This window comes from Trichosurus vulpecula, chromosome 9, assembly GCF_011100635.1.
Source record: "Trichosurus vulpecula isolate mTriVul1 chromosome 9, mTriVul1.pri, whole genome shotgun sequence".
NCBI lineage: Eukaryota > Metazoa > Chordata > Mammalia > Diprotodontia > Phalangeridae > Trichosurus > Trichosurus vulpecula.
The window spans coordinates 76,739,728-76,756,648 of record NC_050581.1 but is presented as its reverse complement, the minus strand read 5'-3'; the positions used below and the strand labels follow the sequence as shown (position 1 = coordinate 76,756,648).

Below are 16,921 nucleotides of genomic sequence, written 5' to 3'. Positions count from 1 at the left end.
AAAGAGCATCTACTACAGATTCCAGAATTGATTCCTTAAGAGCCTCCAGAAACTGAACTAGAAGAGAAAAGGCAACCTTGATAATAGCCACTCACGGGGACAACACTCACTTACATGGATAGAGAAAATTAGCCTATCTATTAGAACAAATTAACACTCATTGCTTTGGCTGAAATTTTCCCTCAATACTCACCTGTAGCTGCTGTAGGAGCCGCTCCATAATCTTTAGAAGGATGTCCCACGTGACTGCCTGTAGCTCCTTTCTGTACTTCTTCACAAGCCTGGTCACAGACAGGACTATCTCGTATGACACCACTTCATTGGGACACGTCATGGCCTAAAAAACAATTTCCTATTCAATGTTCCAAAATCAGCAGTTTCTAGGTCACCAACCTAAAGCTCCTGTAGTCATCATACCTCAGGATCATGGGGGTCAGATACCTGAGAAGGCACAACTCACAATTCATGTGATGTTGCATTAAACACTCCAAATAAAAACTCCTGGACATTATCCTCTACTATCTCTTCCTTTCCTCTAGTCTATCTGTCCCCCCAGAAAATGAGGTGGCCCTTCTCTATGCCAAAGCTAACCTCTCTACACATATATACCTTGATCCCATCCCCTCTCATCTTCTCCAGTAGATTATCCCTTCAACCATTCCCTCTCTAATCTTAAACCTCTCCCTATCTACTAGTTTCTTTCTTACTTACTACCTTTAAATATACCTGATCCCCCAAACCTTAAAAAACCTAGTCTAGACCCTACCATCCCCTCAAGCTGTAGCTCTCTTCCCTTTCTCAAACTCCTAGAAAAAGCTGTCTACGCTCACTGTCCTTACTTCCTCTCCTCCCACTTACTCCTCAACCCTTTGTAATCTGGCTCTTAGCTCAACTGAAACTACTTTTCCCAAGTTACCAACAATTTCTTAATTGTGAAGTCTAACAGTCTTTGTTCAGCCCTAATCTTTCCATGCATATGGTACTGCTGACCACCCTCCTCTCCTGGATCCTCTCTCCTGATTCTCCTGCTTCTTGACTCACTATGCCTTCTAAGTCTCCTACCCCAATGGGAGTGTCCCTGGACCCTCTTCTCTTTTCTCTCTATACTTTTCTCCTTGGTGATCTCATCAGCTTCCATAGGTTTAATTATCCTCTCCGTGTAGTTGACTCACAGACTTAAATATTCAGCCCTAGTCTTTTCTCTGAGTTTTAGTCCCATAATACTAAATGTTTATTGGCTACTTCAAAGGCTCTTCCCAGGGACATCCAAAATTCAAAATGTCCAAAACTGAACTCGTTATCTTTCCCCTCAAACCCAACCCCCTCCCAAACTTTCCTATTTCTGCCAGTAACACTATTCTTCCAGTCTCCCAAGTTTGTAACCTCAATGTAATCCTTGACTCCTCACTCTTCCTCACTCCACATATCCAACCAGTTACCAAATCTTGCCAGTTTGACTTCCAGCTTCTTGCACATACCCTTTATCTCCTCTTACACAGACATAATGTTAGTTCAGGCCTTCACCATCTTTTGCCTAGACTCCTACAATGGCTTCCTAATTTGTCTCTCCCCACTCTACTCCATCCTCCACACAGCAGCCAAAGTGATTTTCCTTAAGCACAGACATGACCATCTCAGTCTCCTACTTAATAAACTGTAGTGGTTCACTACTGTCTCTAGGATAAACTACAAACTCCTGTTTGGTTTTCAAAGCCCTTTACAACTTGGCCTCATGCCATCTTTCCACCTTCACTGTATATTATTCCCTTTTTCACACTCCATGGTCTTAACTGCACAAGCCTTCTGCTTGTTCTGGCAGGCAATCCCCCATGCCTCAGTCCCTTTCTCCCCTCTAGCTCAGAGAATCCCTTTCTTTTTTCCAGACCCAGCTCAAGCACCACCTTCTAAATGAAGACTTTCCTCAAGCCCCCACCCCCTCACCCCACTGCTAGTGCTCATCCTCAGCAACTTCTTTGTCTTTTATTTATTCTGTATATCTCTACATAAGTACATCTCATCTCTCTTCTCCCCCCACAGAATTTAAGTTCCTTGAAATTAGGGTTTGTTTCACTTTCTTTATATCTATATCCCCAGTAATGGTCGCTTCACAAAGGAATGGATTCTGGGGGACAAGTGGGTCCCAAAGCCTACATGCAAAGAGAATCAAGGTAGGACAGCTGAAAATCTTGAGTAAACTACAGATTCAACACCCCCATATACCCCTTCCTAACAACATAGCCCAATGAAAAGAACATAACTAGGAGTCAGAGCCTGGTTTCCAGTGTTCATCCTGCTCATCTCAGAACCATAATTTGGGAAATATTACTCAACTTCTGGGAACCTCAGCATCTTTATTTGAAAATGGGAGTGATACCTATCAGACCTTCCTCCAAAAGGCTATTGTGAGGATCAAAGGAAAATGATGTAAGTAAAAGTACTCTAAAAGCCATAAAAAGCAACAGAAGCTTTAAGGCAGCATTGTGACTATGACTGGAGGCAAAACAAGCAATGTGACAATATGTTGGTACCTAAGTAACATAAAAGGTCACATCGTTAAAAAACAATCAGAGGCCATAGCAGAAAGGCCTCATTCTCTACCAGGGGAGAGGGACACGACTTATAGTTCCCCAGCACAGGAACTTTCAGAGAAAGTTTCATCAATTCAGGTTGACATCTCCTCTGCAGTTTACTGTTTTATAGAGATGCCTGAGCACCAAGAGCTTCAGTGACTTGTGCAGGACCACATAGCCAATAAGCCTCAGAGGGGGGACTTGCATTCAATTCTTTTTGGCTCCAAGGCCAGCTTTCTATCCTCTACACCCAGGCTGGGGAACCCACAGCCTTGAGACCACATGTGGCCCTCTAGGTCCTCAAGTGCAGCCCTTTGACTGAATCCAAACTTCACGGAACAAATCCCCTTACTAAAAGGAGCTGTTCTGTAAAATTTAGACTGGGTCCAAAGGCTGCACCCAAGGTCCTAGGCCCACATGTGGCCTCGAGGCCAGACTCCCCACCCCTGCTCTACACCATGCTGCTTCTTGTGATGGATGAGACAAGATGAGATAAATGGATGAGAAAGAATCCATAACCAAATGGAGAAAGGTAATCGTAAAAAACAAACAGAATAGGCAATTTTGGTAACAAAAGATAAAAAAGGTTTTTGCACAAAATCAATATAATTAGAATAGGACAATTAACTGTTGATTGGATAAAAAAAAATTCACATCAAAATTTCTGATAAAAGTCCAAGATCTATAGGAAACTCACACAAATATATAAGATCAACAGCTGTTATTCAAAAAATGTCAAAAGGATATGATCAAACAGTTCTCAAGAGAAATGTAAAATATCAGCCATAGATGAACAAATGCTTCATATCGTTAATAGTAAAATGTAAACTAAAAATAACCGAAGTTTTTGACCACACAGAAGAATGTGATTTTTAAAAATAGAAATAATCAATTTTGGGTGGACTACAGGGAAACAGACACATTAATAATATCCTACTGGGGGATCACCTCTGTAAATTGGTTCAACTATTCTGGAAGACAATTTAGAATTACTTAAGAAAAGTTGCTAAATCAGACCTTTAGACTTAATCATCCCACTATTTAGCATATAGCCCAAAGGATATCAATAACAAAAAGGTCCTATATGTAACAAAATATTTGTAGAACTTTTTGTGATAGCAAAAAATGGGGAACAAAGTGGGTACACATCAATTGGGAAATGGATGTACAAACTGTGATATATGTGTATGTATGTAATGGTATATTATGCCATAAATAATGACTAGTAGAGGAATTCAGAGAAACATGAAGAGTAATATGAACTCAGAAAAAAAAGGGAGTTGAGAATGATCTACACAATGATGACTACAATAATGTAAATGAAAATAATATTAAGTTGCTGCTGAACTAAGGTGAACTGCAGAGACCAATTTTGGTTCCAGATAAAAGTCAGTCAGTCAACCCAAGTATTTATTAAGCACCTACTATGTACCAAAGACAAAAAATAAAAGTCTCTTAATAGAGCACTAAAGTATATATTAAATAAATATAATGTAACTACACAATAAATGGGGAAGGGAGGACTAGCAACAGGAGGTCAGGAAAGGATTCATATGGATAGAATTGTAGAAGGCAGCTCTTAAGCAAAATTATGAAATAAAATAAGGAATTTTAAGAGGGGGAGATGAGGTGAGGATGCATTCTAAGAAAAAACAATTCATTCCTTTTGGTAAAAAGATAGATGACTGTGCATGAGGAATATTGATTAGAATACTGGAACACAGTTGAATTTTGCTTAAATTTATCTTGGTTACATCACTGGATTCAGTAAGGAGATATATTTGGAAATTATTTTGATATTAAAAAGGCAGAAATAAAAGTTATTAGCTAGGGAAAATAAAGGGAGGAGCTTAAATAAAATTTATTATAATTTTGTTGAGTCCAAAAAAGTGAGCTAATTAAGTAGTTAAAATACAAATAATCCTCATGCTATGTAAGGTATTTTCAAAAGTAAAGAAAGCACTTTATCAGACTTCATCATGAGACAAATGAGTTTCAATACTCAAACCAGGAAAGGATAAGATAAAGAAAAAGAACTAGAACAATTATCACTAATAATGATTTTATAAAAAGGGGTTTGCAGAGTTTAATGCTCTCTCCTCACTTCTGCTGTGGCTTCGACTGGGGCTATAATGCAGCCATGGCCATCCAATACCCCATAGCTGTGGGCCTCAACAAGGTCCACAAAGTTACCAAAAATGTTTCGAAGCCGAGACACTGCCACGGCCATGGGCACTTGACCAAACACACCAAGTTTGTGAGAGATACGATCTGGGAAATGCATGGATTCGCCCCTTACTGGAGGTGCACCGTGGAATTGTTAAAGGCCTCTAAGGATAAGCGAGCCCTTAAGTTCATCAAAAAAAGGGTGGGAACTCACATCCGGGCCAAGAGGAAGAGAGAGGAGCTCAGCAACGTCCTAGCTGCCATGAGGAAGACTGCTGCCAAGAAAGCCTAAACTGGACACTGCTAATCTTCCCCACTTACTCAATAAAAATTTGACAAATGAAAAAAAAATAAAAATAAAAAGGGGTTTGCATAAATTAAATCAATGCAACTTAGAAGAAAAGATGGATTGGGAGAAAAACTAATTAAACATCCCGACAAAAATCTGACATCCAAATCTCTATGGAATTGACACAAAATCACAAAGTGGAAAGATCTGAAAGTCATTATTCCCCAATAGGAAGTGATCAAAGTATAAAGTTTTCAAAAGCAGAAACACAAACTATCAACAGCTATCTGAAAAAAATAATCAAAATTGCTAAGAATCAGAGAAATGAAAATTAAAACAATCCTGAAATTTCATCTCACCCTCAAACTGGAAAATGTGGTAAAACGGGAAGTATTTAATGTTGGAGGAGCTATAGGAAATTTGTTGTTTAATCACATCTGACTCTGTGTAACCCCACAGACTTTTTCCATGGAATTTTCTCAGCAAAGATACTAGAGTGTTTGCCATTTCTTTCTCCAGTGTGTCCCCATTTCACAGATAAGGAACTAGGGCAAATGGGGTTAAATGACTTGCTCAGGGTCACACATAGCTGGTAAGTATCTGAGGTTGGATTTTATCTCAGATATTCCTGAATTCAGACCCAGTGCTCTATCCATTGCACCACCCAGGTGCTCACTTCAGCTATAGGAAACCAGGCATGCATGCTAATGAACTGATGATATTGTGAATTAGCCTTACAGTTTTAGAAAGTAATTTGGAATTATGCAAAAAAGTTATGAAATTGTTTGGATCTGTCTACGTCAGAACAAGATTTATCACGTTTAAAGCCACAAACATTAGTTGATTAATTAAAGGAGGCATCTAAAGATACCACCTCAAACACGCTTTGCACTTTGGAGCAGAGAGGTATGGCACATAGGAAAGACTATGCCAATGGAAGCCCTTATTCCTACTATCATGAAAAACACTTTACCTCATAAAAAGAAGGCAATACTGATGTAGGTGAGTTCTTGAGTGAATACAGTCTGTGAGCTCCCCAGAGAGCCATCCCGACAAAGAATACTGCTCCTCTCAGCAAAGGGGCATCTTCCATGTAGGCTCTAAAACCATTTTCCAAGCACAGAACATAATTACAAGAGAGGTACAAAACACTTACGTGCTTACTAGATAAATTAGTGTCGTTTCCAAGTGCCTTTACCCAACCTTCATCAGTCTCCGATGGTCACGTGGAACTCCTAAGGACAGAAGCTAAAACCAGGGAAAGGAAGGGGAGGGAAGAAGGGACAGAGAAATGAAGGCCGAAAGCAAAGACTAGCCGTTACGCAGTTACAGGTGAAACAGGAAGTAACAGAGCTCTGGGAATCAAGAATAAAAATGACAAGCATACTAGCAGAGATGGAACTCATGAAACAATTAAACCAAAGCAGCAGAAACATCAATGGGTTTTGTACACTGGAGAGAGAAGCCTTCATTTGTTTAAATGCTATGATCATTGGTCTCTCATTTTTCTTTAGTACCAACCCAATATGATAAACCTTCACACACCTGTCCTCCATGATACGGCACATGTTGTATATGGCGCTGTGGCCCAAATGGGTTCCCAAAAGATTGCGCATGAGCTGTAGAGTAAAGCATATTTCTTTTTAGTATATGCAGATATGATTTTTTAAATGACCAGTATGTACCTCTGGGACCTCAGAAGTGTTGCCTTCTTTCCTACCCTTCACAAAAAAGCGCTGCAATAAAACTAGCTAGTGTATCTAAGCTCTCAGTGACTTACCATATCCTTTTGCTTTTACTTCCATCGTAAAGACAGAGGCAGCAGGAGTCTCAAATCTTGGGAATAATAGACTAAGTTCCCCAGAAGGGCAAAATGCTATTCAATTTCCACCAAATAGGCTATTATGTGGCTCCCATGAAGATCCAGACTGGAACTCATTTAAGACAAGATGGCCCTTTTCCCACCCTCAATCCATGTGTCTGGCTTATTATTTTATCCTGGGGAAAAATCTTTCCCAGAAAAACAGTTGTAAAAATCCCAACCTTCCAGCAGGGCTCACAGAGCTCTTTGACATTGATGGTCCGGCACAGTGTGATGATAAACACAGGGAGGCTCTCTGAGGGAAGGCAATTATAACAAACCACAGCATCTAGAACCTGCAAGGAGACCTATGGCAGAAGGAAGATGTAGGAAGAAAATGAGTGAAGATAAGACCATTACATACCTTCTCTCATAAGATAATGGAAAGTATATGGTGTGATACATATGATTAAGGTAGATTTCCAAATATTCTTTAGGCTGTTTTCTAGTCTACCAGCACTGTTTACCCTTCACTTCTCACACTGCTAAAGCAGCCTAATCTGATACAAAACTTAGCACTGGAAAAGTTCTAATTATCCAAAGCCTGTTCTGTCCAATACAAGTAATCAAAATAAACTAAAGAGCAGAGCTACTGACCTCTATGTCCACAGAAGATGCAGTGCGAATGCACAGCAAACAGATCATGCTGTTGGGGGAAGACACCACATTGTTACCAGGATATTTTTGCAGAAAAAAGAAATGTTATTCAATTAACTTTCAACAGTAGCCCATCCTGTATAGACGGGCCCAGAGTGCCATCACTAAAACTACTATTCCCAGTCACCCTTTAAATATTCAGGCAAATAGGAAGTAGCTGCCTGTACTTCCCCACTGATCTCTGGGGCTCTACCAACATCCCTCCCTAGGCTAGAACTCGCTCAGTCTAGAAAGGCTGAGAGGGAAGAGACACCCCCAAATCATCAAGAGCATGACAACAAAAACATTTAAACTGTTATCTTACTGGACCATCGAAGCAATGTATTCATCTAGGTAACAGCTATTAAATTTAACCAGGTTCACGAGCACCAGGAGAAATTCTGATGACAAGCCAATCTCCATCCACTGCAAGACAAAGTCGGCTAAAAGAGATGGAAATGAGACTGGTTAGCCTCCAAACAGCATCAAGATCTTTCTCATCCATCCAATTTTAATTTCTCATGTGGACTGGTGCTCCTAACATCCTCAATAACTCAGTAGACTCTCCAGACCCAGCGTTAAAAGACCAGTTACATTCAGGAGATGTTAACAAAACTTTCTGGGTTTTGGTGTATCAATGATTTCACCAGTGTGGGTACTCCTACTAAAGGAAATCCCTCTAGTAGACGGTACCTCTTCCACATCTCTCACAACCCTAAGAGGTAGGTGCTAAGGTACCCAATCCCTTATATTTTGACTTCCATCCCCCCAAATTCAACAAAAACTGCTCCCTGCAAGGACACTACTGCTCTCTTTATTCCCCAAGTTCAAGGGCCTTTTCTAATTCTCGTCCTTCTTAACCTCTCTGCACCACTCCCTTTTTCTGGATACTTTCTCCTCCCTGTGTTTTTGTGATGTTGCTCTTACGGTTCTCTTTCTACCCATCAAACCAATCCTTCTCTGTCTCCTTCAAGGTTCCTCATCCACGTCCCAGCCTCTATTTGTGAACATAGCCCAGGGCTTTGTCTGAGACTCTCTTCTCTCTCCTGGTCATCTCATCAGCTCCCATGGATTTAACTATCATCTCTAAGCAGATGATTTCCAAATCTACACAGCCAACCTTTATTTCTCTTCTAAGCCCCAGTAGGCGATCTCTAACTACCTGCTTGACATAGCCATCTGGACGTCCCATAGGCCACTCAAGCTCAATGTCAAAGACAGAACTTAGTATCTTTCTCCCTCAAACTACCCCTCTTCCTAATGTCACTATTCCTGTTGAGGATACAATCATTCTTCTAATTATCCAGATTTGCAATCTCAGAGTCATTCTCAATTGATCTTCCTTCTTACTTACACACCCCTTACCCTGTATCCAAAAAGTCATCATCTTCTACTTCCTCAATAACTCCTTTTTCCTCAAGAAGCTTCGTTGGCTCCCCATTGCCTTCAGGTTAAAATAAACAATGTTTGGCATTTAAAGCCCTTCATGGCCTTGTTTTAGCTATCTTTCCAGACTGATTACAGTACACATCTTTCCCCCCTTGTGCACTATCTGCTCTAAGCAACCTGGCCTGCTTGCTATTCTTCCTGCATAAGCCTATCTCCCACCTCTGGGCCTTTACCCAGGCTGTCCCACGCTGGCAGAGCTCTCTGTCCTCTCTTCTACTTCTTTGAACTCAAGATCCTTTGCAAGGCTCGGCTCAAAGAACATCTCTAAGATCCCTTTCCTAAGTTCCCCATTTGTTAGTACCCTGCAAACCACTGCATAGTTTAAAATATATCCTGTATTAGTCTGGGAGCACATCTGCCACAAGAGAATGGTAGCATCTTCAGGACAAGAACTGTCATTCACATTTCTATCACCAGTGCCTAGCACAGGGCTCAGTCCATAGTAGGGTCTTAATAAACACTCTGTGCTGATTAACAAATATTTGTTGGCTGAACGAAATAAAATTGAAAAGGTACATGAAAGCCATATCGTGAAGGCTAAAAGTTAAACGTATTGTGTATTTTATCCTAAAGGCAAATGGGAGGCCATTGAATATTTCTGAAGAGAGGGAGGGTTGGGTGTGTTGTGGTTGGATCTGTGCTTTAGAAGTATCATTTTGGTAGCAACATGGAGGCCATGTTGGAGAAGTAATCGACTACTGGCAGGGAGATCCATTAGGAGGTAATTAGTGCAAGCACCAGGCAATGAACTAAGGTAGAAGCTCTATGACTGGAGTGTAGACATTAAAGACTTGGAGTTCTTCTAGCCAAAATAAACCAGTGAGTATATGCTGACTCACTCACTGACAAGCAGAATCAATGTATATGACAAATCAAATTGCTAAAAGTGGAGTTCTTATGCCCATCCCACTGCAACCACCACCACTGCTCAAAGCAGTCTCTGGTGAGCCACTCTTCTCCTTGGTAACTGCCACCCCAACAGCCTTGCTGATGCCTTGCTTCCTTTTCCTCCTCCCCTCCCCTTGCTCCATACCTCATCCCCTCAGGGGCAGGCCCTCCCTGCCTTTCAAAGGTAACAACTGGCTAAAGTGAGGAATACCCTGGCCTAATACACTAATGGGAAGACCAACAGAACTTCTCAGCACCCTCTCTCCAGTTCCTAGGCTATAAACAAATCTGGTCCTTCTAAAGCCAACAAATAAGGAGCCAGTCATCCTATTTATTGAACTGGGGATAGGGACCAGACCCATGATTTCACTGTTACAGAGAACTCCCCAGATGAGAAAACTTCCTCCACTAATACAGGTCAGTACCTTCTCTGCAATATATAGTCTTACAAGTTTCCTAGAGTACTGAGAAGTTAAGCGCCTTGCCCAGGGCTACACAGCCAGTATATGTCAGAGGCAGGCCTTGAACCTGGGGCTTCCTGTCTCTAAATTTAAATCTCTTTCTAGTACTCTATGCTGCCTCTCTTTTGTATTAACTTACATAAATCTTAAAAATAATAATAAAAATGGATAGACAAGTACAAATAAAACAGGAGTGAAATTTCTGATACCAAATGAATCTATGTGTATGTGTAGTGTGTGTGTCTGTGTGTATGCACATGCATGCAGGTGCACTTCCTGTGACATAAGCAGGTCACATGGCCTATTAATGGGTGGGAAAGATCTTCAAACCTAAATTGTCGTTATAAATACATACATAAAAATATATATGCATATGGATATGTTTAATACTACAGCCCTAAAATGAACAAAAAACAAAAAACGTAAAGATTATACACTGAAAAATTATATAACACACAAAAAAAATTCTGTATTATAATAAAAGCACCAACCCCTTCAGGGGAAATTTGTTCTATTTTTTTCTTAGAAAAGAAATAAGCTTCTGCCACACAAAAATGTAAACAAATCAAAGGGAGCCCACAAAATGAAAAATTTAGAAAAGCAAATAAGTGTGGTAAGGTGAATTTTTCAAGGCTGAGATGAATGCTAACAGATAGATAGGTCACTCTCACTTGCTCTACTTCCCCACTCTTCCTCCTCTCACTTTAACTTGGGGAGTCAGATCTTTCTCAGCTGTCATGTTTAGAAACCCACTAGCACACTGTGGGATCCCACACAACCCTGTGGGAGCCACTAACCCCCCACTTCCCTCCCCCTCTTTTCTGATTTCTACAATCAGAAGCTGAGGAAGCACTTCCTTAGTTGTGAAGAGCCACTATGAAAGAGAGGCCTGAGTTGTAGGGCCACAGGAAAATATTTTCGGAGGGGGGACTCTCAGGGACCCCCGACTCTAGCATTATGCCAATATCCTCTGTAAGCCTCAGAAATACAAGAAAAGGGGAGTAAAGGAGCTCTGCTATGAGACTGCCATTTCTGAGGTGCTGGCATCACTCATAGAGTACGAATGGGAGGGGTTTACCTCACCTACAGTACAGCATGTGTAGCAGGGGGGTCTGTCCTAGCATGTGTGTATCAGGGATGAAGCTGTTAGACACCAATGAGGCTTAAATAGTATCTCTTCTACTAAAAGCACAATTAAAGACTGTACTAAGATTTTATACCTGCCAGATATGGAGAAAGAATATGGAGAAAGGCTTCTATTTAGAGCAATATTAATATTAAAATTAATATACAAATACAGTATTTTTTAAAAGTTCTTCAAAAAGGTCTGTCTTAAGATTATGAAAAATCTTAGAAGTAGCAGTCTCCCTACTTCTTTGCAGAAATAAGGGACCGTGAATGTGGAACACAGTATCTGCCCTTTTTTGATATGGTGGTTAGTTTTGCTAAACCATTTTTTCTTACAGTTTTTTATTCTTTATTATAAGGGGTGGTACTCTGGGAGGGGTACAGGAACAACAGAGGGAAGCTCAAAGCTATTGGTAAAAATGAATTTTTTCAAAAAAACTACTCCTCCTCAAAATGGCTTCTGACTCCTGGTATAGCAGAAAAAGCTCGGGAGAATCAGGTATTCATGCACTTGGGGTTCGAGTGCCAAATGCCATCTTTTATTAGCCCTGTGCTTCATGGCAGGTCCCTTAATCGCCCTGAGCTTCAGCCTCTGCATTTGTGCTATGGGGATAATATGTGCATTACCACGTCACAAGGTCGTTTGCACTCTGTAATTACAGAGTGAGCTTTTACATAGTATTACACCTTACATTTGTACAGCATCCTACAGTTTACAGAGTGTTTTTCTCAGAACAACAAAACCTATAACAGTCTGTTATTCTTTTTTCTTCAGGTCCCAGGAAGTAAGAAGTCCATGTTCAGTCAGAGACTATATGTCTATTGATTGAAGCGCACCTAAATAATTCAGGGAGGCTCATCACCAGGTGACTAATTTTGTGGCCTACGATTTATGTGAAAAAGACGCGGTGGTCATAGTTAATGGGAAAAAAAATCAACAATACCATGATATGACAGCCAATTTCAGACTGAATTAAGCGAGACAGTGTCTCAGAACAAGGATGATGATAGTTCCAATGCACTCTGCCTTCATCAGACTACACCTGGAGTACTGCTGGGGTCTGGGTGCCTGGCTTTAGGATAGCTCTTTTTAGGGTTTTAGGAAGGACATGGACAAATGTGTCCGAGAAAAGCTGACCAGGATGGTAAGGGAACTCATGTGAGGATCGGATAAGCTGGGGATGTTTTCCCTAAAAGAGAAGGGGGACGGGGGGAGAAGAGAGGAGCTGTCACACAGAAAAGGAACAACACTTGTTCTGCTTAGCTCCAGGGGCAAAGCTAGAAATGATGACTGGAAGGTGCAAAGAGATAAATTTAGACCCAATATAAGGAAAAAAATCTCTTAATAATTATAACTGTTCCAAAGTAAAATGGGCTGTCTCAAGATGTACAGAGTTTTCTCCTGCCAGCGGTCTACAATGAGAGAGCTGATGACCAATTGCTCGGATACCATAGGGGTGTCTTCTGGTCAGGTAAGGAGTCAGCCTCAGTGACTTCTAAAGTCCTTTCCAACTCCAATTACAAATCTACCCAAGGCCACCTTGACTGGCTGATCACACCCACGGGCTCTACTGCCCTCTCCTGGGCAGTCCACCAACCTACAGAATCTTCTCCATACAAGCTGAAGGGAGAAAAATAGAGAAAGATGAACTCACCCAGCTCTTCTTCCAAGTATGTTATGTATCTGCCATTGTCAGTGAGAGCCTTGAAAACTTCTAGTCTCTCATGCAGGTCTTCATTGGAGGGGTAATTCTTGATTACCTTAAAGAGATGTGCTCTGAGAACACCCAAACGTTCCCCCTAGGGGAAAGAAAAAAGTTACTCCCATTCTGCCATTTGCTCTCCATGTAACCTTAAGCACATCATCTCCCTTCTCTGAGCCTGTTTCTTGCACCGCACAATAAAACAAGGAGGCTGGATCAAAGTATACCTAAGGTCTCCTCCTACTTGAAATCTATGAACCTGTGAGACTTCAGTCCTCTTAAAAAGCAGCTGGGTCTTCTGTGCCACTGCTAATATACACGCCTAATAATTCCATAACGGCCAGAGAGATCACAAAGAGCAGCTATTCAGGCTGTGAGTAAAACACAGAACTAAGGACTGAGACCTTCGGATATGGAGTCATTTCCTAGCCAAGCCCCATTTTAAGATCCTTCCAGAATTCTCTCTTCAGCCAGAACTCATAAGTGGATAAAGCAAATAAAATTATTACAACAGAAGTCAAGCTAAGGTCGAGAAAATGATAGCAATAGCCTCCTTAGCTTTCCTACTCTCTCCAGAGATATGACTTCCTCTTCTATAGTTACTATAGTTACCAAAAGTACTTCCCCCAAAAGCAAATGGCATGAAAGTCATTTAGAAGAGTGGGAGAAGAGTTAGCTAATACTGACTCTCCCACTTCTGATAAGAACAAAAGTTCATATAGATACAACACTTTAAGATTTGCAAAGTCATTTGCGTATCTCACTTGATCCTTGCAATAATCCTGTGAGGTACATGTTATTATGATCCCTATCTTACAGATGAGGAAACTGAGGTTAAACAGTTTTCCCTCACTAGGCCAGTGAAAGGATTCAAGACTCCAGTTTTCCAGATGCCAAATTCACCACCACCTACTACTTCATGTGCCCACCATCACTGATATTGATTAGGGTATTAGAAGGTCTGCAAAGTGCTTTACACACATCTTCTAATGCCTTCATAGCTCACTCCAGGGGTCAGGGACCCAAGGAAGGGAACATCAAGGCAAGTTGTTACAGCAGGCCAACGGCCCCTTACCTGCCTGACTTACCTGACCCTGAATAATGGCCTTCAGCAGATACAGAACAGCATGCCGGGCTTCTGCTGGCCTCTCAGGCTGTAACATGTCAGCGACAGCTCTCCAGATAGCTTCAACTGCATGCTGAAAATGGGAGGAAAGGAAATGGTAGTTACTGCCCTGGTCTCAATAATCTCAGCTTCCATCCCTTTTAGTATAAGGACAACCAAGAGACATTCCTGAAGCTGAAGGAAATAGCTTAAATTGTAGTCTCTCTCCATTTCAGAACTATGAAACCAAGTTTCTCTCCTTTGCAATGGCTAGAAATCCACATTTTGTTGTGTACTATCCACAACCCTCTATGACTAAGTTAACAAATGGAATGGCTCAAGGTGAGTTAAGACACTCCTCGTCATTGTTGTTTCAGTTACGTACAACTCTCTGTTACCCTGTTTGGGGTTTTCTTGGCAAAGTCATTGGGGTGGTTTGCCATTTCCTTCTCCAGCTCATTTTACAACTGGGACAAATGCCATTAAATGACTTGCCCAGGGTCACAGAATTAGTAAGTGTCTGAGGCCAGTTTTGAACTCAGGAAAGTGAGTCTTCCTGATTCCGAGCCTGGCACTCTATCCACTGCAGCACCCAGCTACCCATAAGTTAAGCCACAAGTCTTTTCAATTTCTCAAGAAATTTCAGTGCTAGTCACAATTCTGCCAATGATTCACTGAGTGACAGCACAAATTACTTAGTTTCTCCCTCTACAAATGTGGGGATGAGACTAGATGGGATCTCTAGGGTCCCTTCTAAAGATATTCTATAATTTTTTATCTGAAGGAATCAGAGACTCCAGGCTAATTCCCCTCTGTACTTCCCATTAACAATGGTCTAATCACCAGATTAGGGGTTAGTAAAACAACTTCTCTACCAAAGAAACACCTCTGTATCTGCTAAGGATTTTTCTTCCTGTTTCCCCTTCAGCAGCCTGTTAAGTTCCACTAGAATGTCACTCACGTTTTAAATAACTTTTCTACCTATCACTGAAGGTGGAGAAGTTTCAGATCTCTTCAATTCCTAAAGTTCAGAAGCTCTCAGACGCTAACAAGAGTTCAGCATTGCATCTCTGACACATGCATCCCCCTGGGCACAAACATACCTCTTCAAATTTCTTGGTTTTTGCTACTTCACAGATCTGACCTATTGTCCGAATCCGATTGTTCAAGCCACATTCTACACTGAGTTCCTGGAAAGAGAAGTTGAAAAAGCAAAGTATTCAATCATCTCCAGTCTTTTAGGTCTATTAGGCCCAAGCCCACCATCTACCCCATGAGCCATGACATATGAAAGTCATTCTAGCAGGGGTCCCTATGTGTTTCCTGTGATCCTGAACCTTTGTTTTCACAGGGTAGGCCTGAAGCAATTTTTTCCTGAAATGAGGGTCTGTCATGGACTGCTACCCTAAGCCAGTGGTATAACACTACTAGAAACTCTCCAAAGCTTGGGTATATTTGGATCCATAGCCTCATAAAAATTCTAATTCATCTTTCCTGTGCCAAATCACCAGACTCCTCAAAGAGTCAGGGCAAGGTAGTGTTGCTGATCACTAAGCTCCCAGCACACTTCATAACATAACAAACCAAGCTCCTTTTCCCAGGAATATCTTTCTGAAGTGACAGAAAAATCAAGCTGGGAGGCCACTCACCTTCAGAATTTCAGCAGTGATGATAAACTCGGTTTGTTTCCCCTCAGAAGACCTGGGAAGTCTTGATGTTCCCAGCCCCAACAGAGTCCTGAATTTCTCCTTTAGCCCAGAATCTTTGCTTGGTGGCTTAGCCATGGTAAGCAAGGCAGTGCCAGGGCTCCTCTGTCCAAACAAAACAGAAGACATACATATATATACATACACGTACATATACATACACACACACTCATTCTCTGCCTTTTCCTAGCCAAGCCCTACAAGAACTTCCACACAACAGTTGGAATGACTTCATCCTTTTTTCCCCACAACTTCTGAGTCTCACTGGGCCAGGAGCTAACCAAGCTTCCTACCTGACTCCATTTTGCAAGGATCTTTTTAAGTCTGGGAGCACAACTTTCCTCACCATTCAAGGACGAGCCAAGAGGTGTGCACTGGGGGATGGGAGGCAGAGGATGGAGATTGGTGAGGGGAGAATGGAGCCAGAACAGGGAACGGTGACCTCACTGCCCAACTAGATGGGGAACCCAGGGACAACTCTCCTAATATTAACAGTATTTGTATTTCTCTAGTACCTCCAGGTTTATAAATTGCATTCCTTAGTTTCTTGAGGAAGGGGCTGCAAATAGTATCCCCATTTTACAGATAAGGAAACCGAGGCTTCAAAGAAATTAAATGGCATTCCCAAAGTCACACTGCGAAGCTTTGCGTTTGTTTGTATGGGCTTGGGGGGACCCTGACAGATCATTTCTAAGTTCTCCTTCCTACACTAATGATTGTAAACTTCCAAATGTCAGAGCAGACCCTCGAACCAGGGTCCTCGCACTCGAGCGTGGCTCTTTCCACACATCTGCCCACGTCCCGTGGGTTCCAGGCAGGCTTCCCACGGCCAAGTCGACGTCTAATCCACGCCCCTACCCCAGACACCAAAAAGGGGTGAGGGCAGCAACAAGACCAGAACCACGGCTGTCTAGCACCGGGAGGGAGGGGGCGTGGCGGCTGCAACCCCGGAAGGTCCG

The 16,921-nt window shown here is 41.7% G+C and overlaps 1 protein-coding gene across 14 annotated transcripts in view; it reads right to left on the bottom strand.

Moving 5' to 3' along the window:
* TSC2 (TSC complex subunit 2) overlaps positions 1–16,921 on the bottom strand; it is a 55,831-nt gene that overhangs the window by 38,551 nt on the left and 359 nt on the right. For all 14 annotated transcript variants that reach the window (XM_036737903.1, XM_036737904.1, XM_036737898.1 and 11 more), the window contains exons 2-11: positions 15,906–16,067; positions 15,360–15,446; positions 14,240–14,350; positions 13,104–13,248; positions 7,848–7,965; positions 7,484–7,532; positions 7,069–7,194; positions 6,571–6,644; positions 5,999–6,125; positions 194–337 (exon numbers count right to left, since the gene is read on the bottom strand). In XM_036737903.1, coding sequence (XP_036593798.1) covers positions 194–337; positions 5,999–6,125; positions 6,571–6,644; positions 7,069–7,194; positions 7,484–7,532; positions 7,848–7,965; positions 13,104–13,248; positions 14,240–14,350; positions 15,360–15,446; positions 15,906–16,040 — 1,116 coding nt within the window. In that variant the 5' untranslated portion in view covers positions 16,041–16,067. The remainder of the gene's footprint in view (positions 1–193; positions 338–5,998; positions 6,126–6,570; positions 6,645–7,068; positions 7,195–7,483; positions 7,533–7,847; positions 7,966–13,103; positions 13,249–14,239; positions 14,351–15,359; positions 15,447–15,905; positions 16,068–16,921) is intronic.